This window comes from Mixophyes fleayi, chromosome 1, assembly GCF_038048845.1.
Source record: "Mixophyes fleayi isolate aMixFle1 chromosome 1, aMixFle1.hap1, whole genome shotgun sequence".
Taxonomy (NCBI): domain Eukaryota; kingdom Metazoa; phylum Chordata; class Amphibia; order Anura; family Limnodynastidae; genus Mixophyes; species Mixophyes fleayi.
The window spans coordinates 385,545,717-385,562,399 of record NC_134402.1 but is presented as its reverse complement, the minus strand read 5'-3'; the positions used below and the strand labels follow the sequence as shown (position 1 = coordinate 385,562,399).

General features: G+C 39.9%; 1 protein-coding gene across 1 annotated transcript in view; it reads left to right on the top strand.

Annotated features, from left to right (window-relative positions):
• The first annotated feature begins 3,309 nt into the window (after positions 1-3,309).
• FAM151B (family with sequence similarity 151 member B) overlaps positions 3,310-16,683 on the top strand; it is a 33,523-nt gene continuing 20,149 nt past the window's right edge. Inside the window, exons 1-3 of the mRNA XM_075193157.1 lie at positions 3,310-3,472; positions 8,427-8,552; positions 10,888-11,047. Coding sequence (XP_075049258.1) covers positions 3,340-3,472; positions 8,427-8,552; positions 10,888-11,047 — 419 coding nt within the window. The 5' untranslated portion in view covers positions 3,310-3,339. The remainder of the gene's footprint in view (positions 3,473-8,426; positions 8,553-10,887; positions 11,048-16,683) is intronic.

Sequence of the window (16,683 nt, the reverse complement as noted above, 5' to 3'; positions counted from 1 at the left end):
TACCAAGCAAACATGTTTGGAGGAACGTATTCATACAAACTGTGATCAAATTGGAAATTTAGAAGTGGCAGAATGGAAAATGTAAGTGAATGGAATTTTTATAGTTTTTACAATGAAGGCCGTAGGGGAAGTGGCTGTATGGCATACCCTGTACTAAGGCCCACTTCAACCACTGCTTACAAATGTATATATCAGACTCAAAAGAAGAGTAAGGGGAATTGAGCCATAAAGCGTTAGTTGTTATTGTTGTTATCATAGATTTGTAAAGCGCCATTGTGCTCCACAAGACCATATAGTAGGGAAAACAGGACCTATCTAAAACAAGGACATACAAGATAGACCAAATAAATGCAGACATGAAAACAGAGAGTATGAAGGGCCTTGCTCATTGGAAAGCTTACGATCTAAGTGGAAAAGGGCACGGCTGAAACAAGTAGGGAGTGTGGTTCAGAGTGGAGATTGGGATAGTTGTGAAGGTACATTAGTATGAGTAGTATAATCTGGGATAAGATGAGCACTAAAGTGTCTAGAAATCTGAAGGCTGTTGGAAAGACTGATTTGGTGTAGTAGGGCATTCCATAGCAGCACGGGAGAAGTGTAGGCGAAATGAATGGTGGTTATCAGAGATGAGACAAGGCGCATGTCGGAGGTACATCCAAGAGTGAGGGGGAGAGAGTATTTTGATATGAGATTAATGAAGGGGTGGTGTTGAGGGTTTTGTAGGTAGGATGAGTAATTTTGAATTGGATTCTGGAGGACACTGAGCCAGTGTAGGGATTTGCAAAGTGGTGGCGCGGCGAGAGAGGAAGATCAGTCTTGCAGCAGCATTTAGGATGAATTGAAGTGCGGATATATGGGTGTTGTAGAGCTGAATAAAGGTTGTGGGGTGGGGGGGGGGCATTGTGTAATATGGCCTTAATTTTAGACAAACAGGCAATACTGTGTGCACTAATGTTAGGTGCACACAGCTCTACCTTTACAAGCCGTACAATGTGAACAAGGGATTACCTCCAAACTGTCCTTGCAGTCAGACCAAATCCTTACTAAGCGGGACATTCACCCAAACTCAGGACTGCCCCAGCAGGATTTGGTCCGACTACAAGGACAGAGAGGTATGTCTCGCTTCACACTGTACAGCTGGAGAAGGCAGAGCTGCGTGTACCTAACAGTAGTGCACACTGTTTTGCCTGTCTGTCTAAAATGATAATTCCCTGCCTTAAGTGCACTAGGCACCCCCAACACACCCTTTGCAGTGCTACATGGTATTAGGTGGGCTCCAGTCATTGGTTTCCCCGGTATATTGGCTATCCCTACCAGCATAATCCAGCTAAGCATTAGCAGGCCTGGATTTGTGCCATGGCAACAGAGCTTGGAGGCATATTGAAATTTTGACAATGCTTTGTTATGCATTTCCATATAAAGTATGTATGTCCAGAGGAAGAGAGCTAATGGAATGAGTGGTGATTTTGTCATTTTTTTTTTGTAATGTTTCCCATAATGCCCACTTTTAGAAATGCTACTTCCCTGGGGCAAGGAGAGAGGGTCCACAAGATATAGAAACTCTAGGTCTGAGCACATTATACTTTTCTGTGCTTCATTTATATCTCCACATTACACTCTTCAATCCCATTCTTCATATTAATCCTCTATTCCCCATAAGCACATTCTCTATCCTCCCTCTCACTTCTCATTCCCCACCTACTTGGCATCCTAAACCCCCTTCTCATCAGCTTTGTTGCCCTTTATGGGTTGTCACTCTACAACACGCTCCATGTGCATAATCACCTCCTCCTTGTCCATAATCGCCTATTGCCTGGTATAGGAGGCATTGCAGGTTGTTGTGATTCGGTCACTGCTGATAGAATATGTTGGACTGTTTTATACACTAGTCATCCGGTAGGAGATATGCCCAGATTTACTTTAATTTTCAGCATGATGGTGGTCTCTATATTGTGTGTTCTCTATGTCTTCCCTAATTTCTCCACCTGCCTCATGTCTAACCCAAACCCTTTCTTGTTCTGTCTACTGCCTCATCTCCCTCTTGCATCATAACTGCCCATTTGTCTCCATGTCCCTTCTCTTCCCATTCCTCACCTCTGCTATCCCCTGTTCTCCAAGGTCTCATTCTAGCCCCTCTTCCATATTATAGCATCTCAATATTATTTATAATTCTGTGCTCATTATACCAGCATATCACTAACACGTTTTGACAGCCTATATTCACTTTCCATTACAATATACCAGCCTCTGCACAAGACATTATCATACTTCCCAACATTTACCCATGTAAAATCAGGATAAAATAAGCCCCACCCCTGATCTGCACAAAACACCCCTACATTTTACACAACACACCACCTAATCTGCATAACCACGCCCACTTTCTGGTGAAGCACAGACCCTTTCTTGGCCCACGAATCCATACTGTCCTGTTTAAACTGTGGTAACATTACATTACAAGCCATTGGGGGCAATTCAGTTCCATACATAGTCCCATCGTGATCTGCGCCTCACGCACTTATTGCTTCTCAGCCTTTTGGTTAAGATCGAATGTAGCATCAACAGTGCTATGGTGGGTCTGGCCTGGCTGAGGTGACAGAAAAATATAAACCCTCAGATTTTGGACTGATTATTTGATTGCTTAATAATATTATATATACAACGGGTGGTGTGATGCAGCAGAAAACACGACAGGTGACCAGAGAGAAGCCAAGGTTACACACCTGAATGGTGGGGGGAAAAAATTCTGGTAAGTAAAACATCCTGAGTTTTGCTCACACCTCTATGAGATGTAAGCAAAATCCAGCAATGTTTTACTGCCCTGACATTTGCGAGGCTCTGATGGGACATCAATAGGAATTGATTTTACCCATTGAGTCTTAGGAAGAAAAGTTACAGCAAAAAGCACCACTGACTTTAATAAAGATTCTTATTCACATGAAATTGAATACACAGATACTCTCCTTAAATAGAATACTAAGCAATTTTGAAGTTTTTAATTAACAAATTAGTCATGTATAACGTTATTGTACAGTCATAAAACTATTGCTGATAATGAGACCCACAGTGAATATGTATTACCTAAAGCTTGTTGTTTGTAGAGAATGTTAGAACGTTGGCAAAATTCTATCTATGCAGCGTGTGCATTCTACCTTTGCACACAAGGGGGCGTGCCACAGTAACCCTACCTGTACACTGTATGCTTGCCTGCATCCTTCATGGAACAGGAGCTTCTTGATTGGCTGCTGACATTTTGAGTCCCGATTGGCCATGTTAAGCTTATCTCCGCCTTCTTCCTGGGGATGTCACATGTTTTGTTAGCCGTGTATTTGTGCTTGGATGAGAAAATCACTGACATGCATTAAGTCCTGTCTCTGTATCACTTGCATTGTGATCATTGCAGGCGCACTAATTAAGTGCTACCAGCTGTGTTGTGCAGATCCCACGGGTATAACTATGGACAAGAAGCATGGTAAGCAGAATGTACAATAATCTGCACATTCACATTACACTGCAGATGTCTTCTAATTCTGCTGTGCAAACATATCAGTTTCTGGCTTGTTGTTGATTCGGGTCTTTCTGAAAATAAAATATAGTAGTTACCAGAAATAGAATGTGCACTGCCCCTCAATGCTGCACAATTCCATGCTCTCAGGACAAGTATGTGCTTAGTCTAAACATGTTTATGATCCTTTATTGAGTGTGCCTGTTGAATGTGTGTCACAAGTATCTAGTATACTTCCAGTAAAATGCTGTTTTCTAACATTTTTTAGCCTTCCCTTGGGGCCACTTATAAGTGTGAATGCTTTCTCAAAGCCTATTAACCTCATTTTAATAATGATGGTTAAATACATTATGTAAGTTAATGAATATGTACACACATTTTCTGTGTTCATTTTGCTTTTCATTTTTATTTTACTTCTAAGGTGCTGTAAAGTGTCCGCAGCACTGTATAGATATGACATACATGAGAACAGCACAAGCATGGGTACTATAAAGAACATGAGAACAATAGACATAACAGTGGGTACAGACAAACAGAATAATAAATCTATGTGCAATTAACAGAGCAAATCACAAGCCATGCAAAAACAATTCAGCATAAAACTTGATAGGGACGAACTGGGAAGACATAGAGTGGACAGACATGATACTTAGAGTAGAGCCCATGAGAGCTTACATCCTAATGGGAAGGAGTAAGAAAGGTACAGAGGCCTTGATGGTACAGGGACTATAGACCTTGCTGTTACAGGGGCCTACACGATATAGAGTTCTGACAGGTCCAGATGCTGCAGAGGCCTGGATTTGGTAGCCTTGTCTAGATGGCATAGGTAATAGACCTGTGTGCTGTGGAAGCCTCACGTCAGGGTGGAAGGGTTGGATGTGACTCCCCCAGTGAGGTTAGGAAAGCAGAATGATCGGAGTTAACAGCTGAACCAGTAAAGTGATCTTGAAGGGACCCAGTGATGGCTAGAGGAGCAGCAGACAGGGTGGGCTGTTAAAGATCACAGGTAGGCCTTGGCTCACCTTTTAGTCGTTCCATGAGTGAGCCACAGCTGGGGTTGGTGTGGAAACCAGGAGAGAGCTGGTGATGGTCCTAGGGGACTGGTCTTGGAGAGAGTCGGCGGAATAGTGTGGTTAGGTAACGAATTAGTGGCTGAATGAAGATTGAATACAAAATATTGTCCATGCTTTTCGTTTGTGTAATTTTTCAGCAACAGTGTGTGTGAGCCCTGAGAGATGATTCGCATTAAAACATTGTTTGGGGCCTGATTCAGAGTGAGACAAACACCCACTTGCAGAGCATATCCTTACATTTTTTCACACTTTTCCTGCTCGGAAAACGAACTTGGCACTTACGACTCCTTACACCTGAAGAGGCGTGACTGACGTAGGAGGAAAGGGCTGTTACAAGTACAGTAAGGGCATGTTCAAGTAAGTGGCAGATAATGATGACGAAAGCCAGAACTAGTGAACAGCTTTAATAAGATGTTTGTGACTGATTCATAGACACTTAGCCGTTGGTAGTTGCTTGGCCATAGATTAGGTTTTCCAGAGCATGTAAAAAAAAAAAAATGTAGATATAATTTCCATTAGCACCATATACTGATTTTGTCAAGACATTTTTTGAAGGAACAAGGGCTGCAGAAAAAGAGGGTTTGGAGGGGTTGATCTGAAAACCTTAACATAAAACACATTTTCATATGTTGCCACGTTTGTATTTGTAAGAAATTGTCCATTTAGTCGATAGACTGATGCATATTAAGTCTAGATCAAAGCTAGCAATCAGTGTGGAGTGTGATGCACACCCCGAAGGAAAGATGTAAGGTCCAGATATGGATGTGGGAGCAACGGGAAGGAAATGGAGGATGTTAGTAAGGGTATGTAAGAGGAGGTGGTGGGGATCTGGGTTGGGTCTACCACCTCACTAAACCATTAATTCTCTCTTAGATAAAATAAGAGCCTAAAACTCCTTGGGGTGCAGGGGCGGATTGGTAATAGGCCTTATCAGGAATTTTCCCAATAGGCCGGTGGCCTAATGAGGCCGCCTGATGTTTTTTTAAATTTCTTTTTAATTAAAGTGACTTTTCTTTCCGGTGGTACAGGCAGGGGTTCTGGCGCGGGGACAGGATGGTGGCTGGCCCCTCCTCTGGGATCAGCTCCCTAACCTGATTTACTCACGGATCTCCCTCCTTCCTCCTGCTTGGCCTCCTCCAATCTCCGTACAGCCACGCATCACATGGAACGTGCAACACATGACAGGTGCCGTCCCCATGTGTGAGATGTGTGACGCAGGGAGGAGTCTCCAATACCGCTGGATCAAGATAAGTATGAGGGGGGCTGCTATATTCCTATACTATGGGGGGACTGCTATATTCCTATACTATGTGAGGGAATGAGGGGGGACTGCTATATTACTACAATGTGCGAGGGAATGGAGAGTTATGTTACTAAAATGTGTAAGGGAAAGGAAGGGGGTCTTAATATAATGTGTGATGGAAGTGAGTGGAGGGACTTAAAATAATGTGGGTTGAAGCTAAACATTTAATGGAGGAGTGTTGGTGGGGGTTAATTATTTAATGGGTGCTATTTTATTTCTGTGGTGATGGGGCTGTTTAATTTAATAGTAGGACCTGTTAATTTAAGTTGGGCTGATGGAAGCTTTAATTTAATCCTGAGGTGGTATTGGGATTATTAATTGAATGTGGGCTGGTTCGAGAGAATGAGGTCTATTTATTAAATATGAATTATTTAATGGCAGTGATGGTTGTGGGATATAGGTGTATTTAATAAACGTAAATGTTATTAATTTATTGCTGGGGGGGATATCTACTGTAATTTGGGTGGGAGGTAGGCTATAAATTTGGTTGGAGCTAATTATTTAATGGTGGTGCTATTAATTTATTTGTGGGGTGATGTTGGGGCTATTTAATTTAATAGTGGGCCCTATTAATTTAAGGTGAGGTGACAGGACATTTAATTTAATGCTGGCATGGTTTAGGGCTATTAAATGAATATGGAGCTGAGGTTGGGTAACTGGCTATTTATTAAATGTAAATATCAATTATTCAATGCCAGGGATGGTTGTGGGAAATGGTTATATTTATTAAACGTAAGTACTATTAAATTATTGCTAGGGTTGTTTGGAGGCAGTGAAATAGGTTTATTTATTAAATGGGAATACTATTAATATTGGGGCTGATTGGAGGGAAATTGATCTATTTATCCAATGTGAGTACTATTTTTTTTTTTTTTTTTTTTTTAATGTTGGGGCTGGAGGAAGGCTTAATTATTGAACGTGGGTGCTATTGATTTAATGCCAGGGCTGGTTGGAGTATTCTTAATTTCATGTACCCATTCTTTTTTCCAAATAGAGCCCACAACATTCCATGATCCAGACAAGCAGCACCTGAGCTAAAGACACCAACAGCTACGGGGAGTGAAAATGACAAGAACAGGTAGGAGAGAGCAGGACAGTCTGCCAACTGTCCTGAATCTGGAGGGGCAGTCCAGAATTTGAGTGACTGTCTCAGTCAGGATTTGGTCCGACGGCAAGGACAGTTGGGAGGTATGTCCTGTTTCACACTGTACTGCTCGTGAAGCCAGAGCTGTGTGCACACTGTATTGCCTGTGTAGTTATCTACACATTTATCTACACTGACAATATCACCAATCCTGCCTCCTTTGCACTTACTGTATCACCAGAAATCACTTTGAATAGCTCTCCCCTTCACTTATGCCATTTTCAGCCCCCACTGTACTGATCTCAATGCCAACTCTCCCTGCACTGTTATTAATTCAAACCACTCAAAATTACTGGGCAAATTTAGAGCTCATACACAGTTGTTTCAAAAGAAGTGTTTTTTTGCAGATGCTTAAAGCATTTCACCTTTATATAGAGAGAGATTTGACTGGTGGTTTGCATCTCGTGATGTCAGGGAAAAAAATGCAACAGTGTGGTAAGCTGTTCATATGCTGCTCTGACAGACTGATCAAATATGTTTGAGCCGACATGTTTTGTAATAGTTAAACTTATTAAATAAAGTCAGATATGTTTCTATGAAGGGGATTTTGGAAGTATGTGTTAGAAGGCAACGAAACAAGGTGGAGCACAGAGGCATTAGCCAGTTGCAGACAGTGCAAAAGCATTCATGTATTTGTCTAACACATGACTGGTAGCTTTTCCCTGCATTGCTTTAGAAATGACTCACTGTGTCTTAAGTCATCACATCTAGGTTCTCCTAAATCAAATTCCAGTAGTTCTAAATACTGCACACTTTTTTGTATAAACTTGCAACAGTATTACATTGTAGAGAATTTCCAAATCAGAGGTGAACTACTATGTAATTATAAATGACGGGCAGTCTTGTGCGCCCCAATGTGTGTTGGAGGATGGTTTAAAGTGTGGTAGGGACGCTGCTGATGTAATGCCTGGTACGTAGCCCTGTACCCTACTTCTGATTTCCCTGCCAGACAATTACTGCATTTATAATTTTTTATTATTATTTATATTATCATTGAGATCTTTATGCATTACACTCCATTTAAGTTGAGCTAGATGTTTGCAGTATGACTTCTTTGTAATTCCCTTCCAAATTGAAATCTTATTAATGTATGTCAAGTATATAAACAAGATTTAAACAAATGTAAACCCTCTGATGGCCAGAAGGACTTAATACATTGGAGATTTGACCAATTTCTGTTATTGTTTTATTATCTAGAGTAAATTGTATATATTTAATTGTGGTACATTGAACCTTGGTGTTTTGGAATATATATTATATTATAGTATAGTATATTACCGTATTTTATATTATAATATAGTATATTATATTATAGCACTATATAAATAAATGATGATAATCACCGTCCTGAGATTTCAGGCCAGAATAGATCTCTAAACTTTCTGATTTATTTTTAATCAGGTCCATGGAATGAAAATATATTAGATTATTTCCTGAGCAAAGGTCTCATAGAAGCCAGAGATGGAATAGAGATAATGTGGGACCATGCAGTAAACAGCCAAGAGAAGTTACACCAGGCTTTACACAGTGAGTATTGTACTATATAGGTAATAAGACATGGAATGTCATTGCACGCTTCTCACTCTTGTATGTGAAAGAGCAGAATCTCCACTCAGAATATAAACCTAGTTTACACACTGGTAATACAGATGTAGACGAAATAAAGAAATATTTGTAGAATAGTGTAACACCCTTTTAACAGCTTAACACAGTGTTATAATTGCAGTCAATTAGCAGCAATGAGAAGTGTCAGAATTACTACAGCACTGAGTAACCTGTAAGGAGTAGTATGTAACTTTTACTTAATATTTTCTAGCTCAGCATTGGCCAACAGGCGGCCCGCCGAGCCTTCTCCCTAGGTGGCTGCTTTCCATCGTTTTAGAGCAGGGTCAGCTGACTTCCACGTCATGTGACTACCTCTACACATCGCGGAGTGGTCATGCGGCATACCCGGAGGAGGAGCGCGTGCACTGTGCACTCCCTCCCTCTTCTGTGCAGCCCCTTTGAAGGTTGGAACACCGCTCCTGCAACTCCATGCTGCCCCTCCCTGCTCTAGCTGCTGTCTTTTATGCTTTCTCTTTATATTCAATTAGTTGTTTTTTCCGTCTTCTCTGGAAACAATGCAAGTTTGTACAGTTGAAGTGAGCTTTGTATCATATCCTAGGCAACAAAAATAAACTAGTTTGCTTTATCATATAAACACGTGGCTAGTACGCACAGAAGGAAAGTAAAGAGTACAGTAAAGTTGCAAGAGGACATTCACAAGGCAAGTAATACAAAGTGACATCCTCAGTAGTCAGAATCATACAAACCTTCATGTCGTATAGTCACGTAGGAAACACTGTAATCCCTTGTAGTGAAAGTTGGTTCCCATAGTGTTCCAACTCATCCCTCTAATCCCCATATCATGAATTACACAGGACCTGTAGCTGGCTGATAGAGACCACCACCAAGATATGTAAATTAATATTTGGTTAAAAATGAATGTGTTTTACTTGTATTGTTATACATGTTGCAGCTTCATAAAGAACATTGTATAAACACAGATGCACTATAATACAAACTGGTTTCAAGCGTACCAATGAATGACTATATCGTAGCAGCCGGTCACTGATGTCTATAATTTTTACATTTTATGTGACCACCTGTACTTTTTGCCCCATTACAGACCTGTGAGTTGCTTATTAAAACTGTCCCATAGTGCATCTGGTGTGCCACAGCAGTTTCACATACTGTTGCTGAAGTGACACTTTACTTTTGACAGCACTGAAACTCGGCTGCTCACATGACTAAGTTAACAGTCTGCAACTCGCATGGTTAGTGCTACCTCAACAAGATTGTGTGAAACGGCTGGGATTCTAGATGCAATGTTTACTACACCTCAGATAAGCAATTAAATGAAGAATCTAATCTGTCTCTCTCTCTGTGTCTCTACATACAAACCACCACCTGATAATGGAGGCTTTCCCAGTATAAGTATAGCCAACTTCATCATCATCATCACCATTTATTTATATAGTGCCACTAATTCCACAGCGCTGTACAGAGAACTCACTCACATCGGTCCCTGCCCCATTGGAGCTTACAGTTTAAATTCCCTAACACACATGGGCAGACACAAAGACTAGGGTCAGTTTGTTAGCAGCCAATTGACCTACCAGTATGTTTTTGGAGTACGGGAGGAAACCGGAGCACCCGGAGGAAACCCACGCAAACACTGGGAGAACATACAAACTCCTCACAGATAAGGCCATGGTCGGGAATTGAACTCATTACCCCAGTGCTGTAAGGCAGAAGTGCTAACCACTTAGCCACCGTGCTGCCCATGCATTATTTTAATTTTTGGCTTAAATGCATCATAACTTGCCCCAATCTTTCGTACGTATGAAGTCAATTCAGAATAAACGTTACCCAGAGGAATCCTACTAAAGGAAGCCAAAAAACAATCCTTAATGCAAGCATTGGGCTACTCAACTTGATCAAAAACGAAAGAGAGAACCATGGCGGAACAAATACTCTTTTCCTACAAGAAGGAAAGCAATAGGACCAGGCACATTGTATTCATTTTCATTTTATTTATTAAAAAAAGAAAGAAAAGGTTTAAGAACTTTATAAGGAATTGTTTCTTGCAATGTACTATATCTCCTAACTCCACTACATATTGAACTGCAATGTGATTACTACTGCTATATTCCTGCACCGTATCACTTCTCTACACTAAGCTGTGTTCATGACCCGTGTAAGGTGTTGGCAGTAAATTAGACAAAGCTTAAGGCGTAAATGGTCTGGTGCCTTCATGCTCCATAGTAATACACTTCAGATTCATTATTATTTGTAATCTGTTTGTGCTCACCGCACACAGGTGATGTCCATATGATTGAGGCGGATGTCCTTCTCCGCGGCTCAGCTGATAAGGAGCCAATCATGGCGCATCCTCCTGCCACGGACAGTGATCTAAACCTAAAGGACTGGCTGGCTGCGGTCTCTGCCTCCAAAAAAGGCATTAAGCTTGATTTCAAAAGGTAAAATATTTCAACAAAATAAGTGCTATATATTTGCCACTTGTTAACATAACATTGTCTGGGATATGTTAATCACCATGCCTGGGCCTGACTATACAGAGCATGATTCATTAAGATGCGTAAGTCCATTTATGTGACATATTTTGGTTATATTCATTCTCTCTGTGCATGCGCGAAAACGCTAAAGAACACAATTCATGTTCGCATGCAAATGACGCTTCCGCCTGTCTACGATTTGACGGGCGGGAACGGGAAGGGGCGTATGCACATAGGCAATGAACAGTAAGGGCGTGCCAAGGACGAGTGCACACACCAGCGTCCAATTCAAGCTTTGGGCATCTCTAAGGTACGTGTTTTTCAGTCGTATATTTTGCACCAGCTACAGGGCAGGTGCAAGTTCCGCTTGACACTGATGATGGACATGTATGCATGCCACAACGTCTGTTTGCAATTAGGTGCAATTGTAAAATGTCATTTTATATACAGTACACATTGACCTATTGGCTACTCAGACCCTGCTGTACATACACAACTGATACCAAGTATTATATCCAGTACAGAGAATAAGTGGTACTGGTCAGTATTTTATATAGTTTGAAAAAGGTTGCATATCTGATGGTCTATCAAACTGTTTTACTACACATTTAATTGCATGGGTGATCTACTTTTTTTTTTTTTTAATCATCTTTGCATATGTAACTTTTCCAATTTTGAATCCCTTTTGGTTTTTATAAATGGGATTTATAGTTCTGGTTTAAAGGGGTTATCTACCTTTTGTGGACCATAAGTTAATAGTAAAACTAAAAATGGATCATTATGGAGAGATTGCTACCTTGGTTAAACAGTTTGTCAGTCCTTTGTTAATAATTAGGCACATTGATTAAATTTGTTTACATAAGGGGCCACATATTTTTGCTCTTATATACTGTTGCTCCTTTTAATTGTGTGCGTTATTAATGAACTTGTAATTAGCCGAGAGTGCTTTGAATACTTTTTGACTCTTTTGAATGGAAATAATATAACAAAAAAGTATCAGTTTATGCACTGTTGGGTATTTTAGCATATTTGGTGGTAACAAATTGTATACTGTATTTCTCATTTATTGTCTGCTGTATGGTTTAATTTATCTAATATTTAAATCGGATATATCCTCACTGACAGACTGGACAGTTAAATAAAGCTCAAGCTTCCCACTGTCTCTAGCTTCAATACATGAGATGCCTTTATACGCAGAGCAAAGTACGTTTTACTGTCTTTATGGGCCCTGCTGCAGTTACTGCAGAAATTTTGAGGCTATTTGACCTCTCTCCTCTCATCCCAGGTCAGCGCTTGACCAGATGACACATTACTATGTGTTCTTCTACCTGTTTGACCTTATTTAAGACAAAAAAGAAAGCATGGCCTGAACAAGCAACGTGGGGTTCCCGATACTCAAATGTGTGCAAGACCAAATAAAGACAGATTAGTCCCGTGTTGGCTAACCTGTGACACTCCAGGTGTTGTGAAACTACAAGTCCCAGCATACCCTTCTAGCAATAAGCTGCTATATATTGTCAAAGCATGCTGGGACTTGTAGTTTCACAAAACCTGGAGTGTCACAGGTTAGCCAACACTGGGTTAGTCCAAGTTGAATGAGATATAGGTGAATCAGGTGAAGAGTTCATGACTGCAAATGTCATATACTATCACTGCTTGTTAAATCAAGCCCCCATGTCATTCTACACTTAGAAAATAATTTTGCTGAATATATAAAAGGTTTTCTATTTCTGAGACTGATGAAAACTACATAAAACATTGCACTTTCGCTTCTGACTGGGTTTTGAAACGGCCCCTCCCATTGCGTACATTTGACCACACACACAATATTACTAACGATATCTACAAATTGTGTGTGGATAAATTGTAACTCGGAAAGATCAGACCAGCAGCTTTATTTAAGTCTGTGTTCAGGTTTGAATCTATTCTTTTAATTATAGTCCTGATCAATGCTTATTCTATCTCTTTCTTGTTTTTTTTAGTTTTTAATAAAGCTAAATGTAGATCAAGGAAATGGAGTCAAAGCCGTCAGACCTGTCATTCCCACTCTTTATAACGACAAACAGGATAGCGAGCAGCCCGTGTTGGGAAGTGGGTCCCACAGGCGAGATAACACAGATGCTGCCTGTAATAACAGATGAAGCGTTCTAGTAAAGCTGTGAGTGTGGCAGCCAGAATAGTACACGGCAGATCCAAGTTACTATAGATACACTGACCATTGTATCTACACAGCGCAGCAAATGCATTGTTTAGTTATACAGAATATTTGAAAAAATGGTTAGAAAGTATAAACGAAAAATAAAAATGAGGTAATATTGAGGTAAACGTGATCACTATCAAATCTCTCCACACCTAAAATGTAATGGACGCGACCACCGCTACATGTCTTCATAACAGGCCTTAGAGGCCTCTTATTCCCACTGCTGTCAACTGATTCATCCAAGTGCAAAGTAAGTCTGGTCCTTGTAGTAGCAGAGATGGGAGGGAGGTCATGTGATTAGTACAGAATAGCGAGAACCCTGACAGCCTAATAATTCCTTCTTTTCAACACTAATAATTCCAATGCAAATTGTAACTCTTACAGCAAGTACTAATAAATCCATTTTCCATGGATGTATATGTAATGGCTTGCATGAGAGATTTGACTATGTGATTCAGGTCTCCCAGGTTTATTAACATGATCTTTCTACCTTGGCAGGATATTATATGATGATGTCATAGGATTTTCTATTACACATGTAGAAGCGCATAGCACTTCAGTATTTAATAAGCCACATTCATTTAGAATCTGTGTAGTGATCGTAGAGTCGGGACAGCGCTGTATGATTCGTGCTCCCTAATTCTATTTACTGCAGAGGTCCAGACTTACAGTAAGTCCTTGTTGCGCAGGAGCACAGTATTGTTGTACCGTTTGTGCACGGCAGCTTAATGCCCACTCCCATCTGCCAGTTATTCACAGCATTTGGGTGGCAAATCCACATTTTTTTTGTTTCGTTACCCACTGAAAGTCGAAGTTCTTAACTTTATTATCTATTGAAGATTTTTTGTTTTTAAGTTTTCTTTAGCACATAAAACTCATGCTCCACAGCACATACATAAAACAGGGATACACAAGGTAGTCAAAATAACTACAGACGTGAAGTGAAAGGATAGACGGGGCCTGTTTGTGGGAGCATGCAATATAGTATTAATGTGGGAGCGAACCTAGGATCCAGTGATCTTCAAGCAGTATTGTTTAGGGTAAACACAGAGACCGACTCATACCACACAAGAACAAAGGGGTTAGATTTTAGTAAGGCTGAGTTTGCCAAAGATTTACTTACACATTCCCCCATCTCTACAGAGTGGAAGAACTTGAAAGGAGTGCAAGAGAGGTGGGAAAAATTAAATAAGGGCAATTCTTAAAGCAACAGACCTTTTGTATCAGAAGGGTTAATAAAAGCACAAGGAAAAGGAAGCCAATGTGATTTGCAAAAGAAGTAGCAAGTATAGTGAAATTAAAAGAAAATGGCCTTTAGGAAATATAAGCAGACTCAGAATAATGAAGACAGAGGTGTATCTTGTTAGACAGATGGAGGCTATGAAGGTAATCAGATGTGCAAAGGCACAAGCTGAAGAGAAAATGGCCCAGTAAGTAGGTAAAGGGGGCAAAACTTTTTTAGGTATATAAGTGAAAGCAGAAAAAAAAAGGAGGAATAATAAGACTTAAGACAGTCTTGTTGAGGGAGACAAGGTAATAACAGATCATCTTAATAATTATTTCTGCTCTATGTTCAGTACAGACAGAGAGGAGAAGGGGCCGCAGTTAAGTTGCAAGTATATTCATAAAAATGAGGTAGATACAAGTACATTTACAGAGGAGAAGGTCCTAACAGAGCTCTCAAAACTGAAAGTGGATAAATCAATGTGGCCAGATGGGATACATCCAAGTATACTAAAAGAGCTTTAAGGGGTGCTGGTAACACCATTAACATTATCCAATCAGTCACTAGCTACAGCAGTAATTCCAGAGGACTGGAAAAGAGTGAATGTAGTCCCACTGCACAAAAGTGGAAGCAAGGAAGAGGCCGGTAACTACAGACCAGTGAGCCTTACATCAGTAGTAGGGAAACTGATGGACACACTCTTAAAAGAAAGAGTTGTAGAATATCTCAAATCCAACTTACAGGATCTCAAACTGCATGGGTTTACTGGGGGGAGATCATGTCAAACAAATCTTATTGACTTTTTTTGACCGGGTGACTAATAGATCAAGGGGGGTCATATGTGTAGCTTATCTAGATTTGACACTGTCCCACATCGCAGATTGTTAAATAAACTTGAAAGCTGTGAAATGGATAAGATCTTGGTTGCAGGATAGAAAATAGAGAGTTATAGTAAATGGAGTACATTCAGGGTAGAGAAAGGTTACCAGTGGAGTACCCCAAGGATCTGTACTTGGACCAGTGCTTTTTAATATCTTTATTGGTGACATAGCAGATGGTATTTAAGGGGAAGTATGGATTTTTGCAGATGACACAAAGATATGCAATAGGGTAGACACACCAGGAGGGGTAAAACAAATGATTGATGATCTAGGTAGACTACATGAATGGTCAAGAAAGTGGCAACTACAGTTTATTTCCAAACATCAGCAATATTTTTATTTAGAGATTATATATATTATTTTGTGGGAGAGAAAAAACAATAATTAGATTCGCTGTGTCACGGTTTATTTGGTGTGATTTTTTTTTCCTTTATTTCCATAGAAAATATATAAACTTCAATTTCCTACACCAAAGACTGAGATTATTATAATTAACATATGTTCCTACAACTGGTTTACAACATTTATCCTTATAACTACAACCATTTCTCTACCATAGGTTTGCAAGGTTGTGTGAGTGGTGTCTAAGCAAAATATCATAATATTGAAGTACATTATTTACTCTGAGAATATTTTTTGTCATTAAGGAGAGAATAGAGAGAGAAACCCATACTAGGTTTAAACTCCCAGTGCAAACAGTTGTTCTTCCTGTACATGGCATTCCCCCGCTTGATAAATGGGAAACAATACAAACCACAATTATATGTGGGCCCGCACTGATTTTTTTTTTTTATTCGCATCTAATTATCTGCCAAGAACACTTCAGATTGCATACGGTAGAAATTGTTTGTAAAAAAAATTATTTGAAGTCCCACTTTCAGTTTAGATCCACCCACATTAATTTTTTTTTTTTTTTTTTTTGTATTTCTCCAAAAATATTGTTTTTAGCCTCCATTAATATCTTAATTAACCGTGAGTGTTGCGACATCAGAACAGTCCATAACTTTATACTGTGTTCCATTTGCATATTTAAATATATTTGTTGAAATGCACTTTCCCACGAAGGTGCACCTAGAAGGTGCACAATGAGTCTCATTTCAAAGTATATGGGTGAGTTTAGGTTTTTAAACATTTGAAGCATTTAAGTCTATATGTGTAGATGAAAAGGAATATCCTCCCTAAGTATGCTTTCATCACATGTTAGGAATCCACAGAAATATGTGGTGGTGATGTAAAAAACATAACAGAGATTATTGCAGTTCAGTGCATATATGGTCTGAATAAAAGCACACAA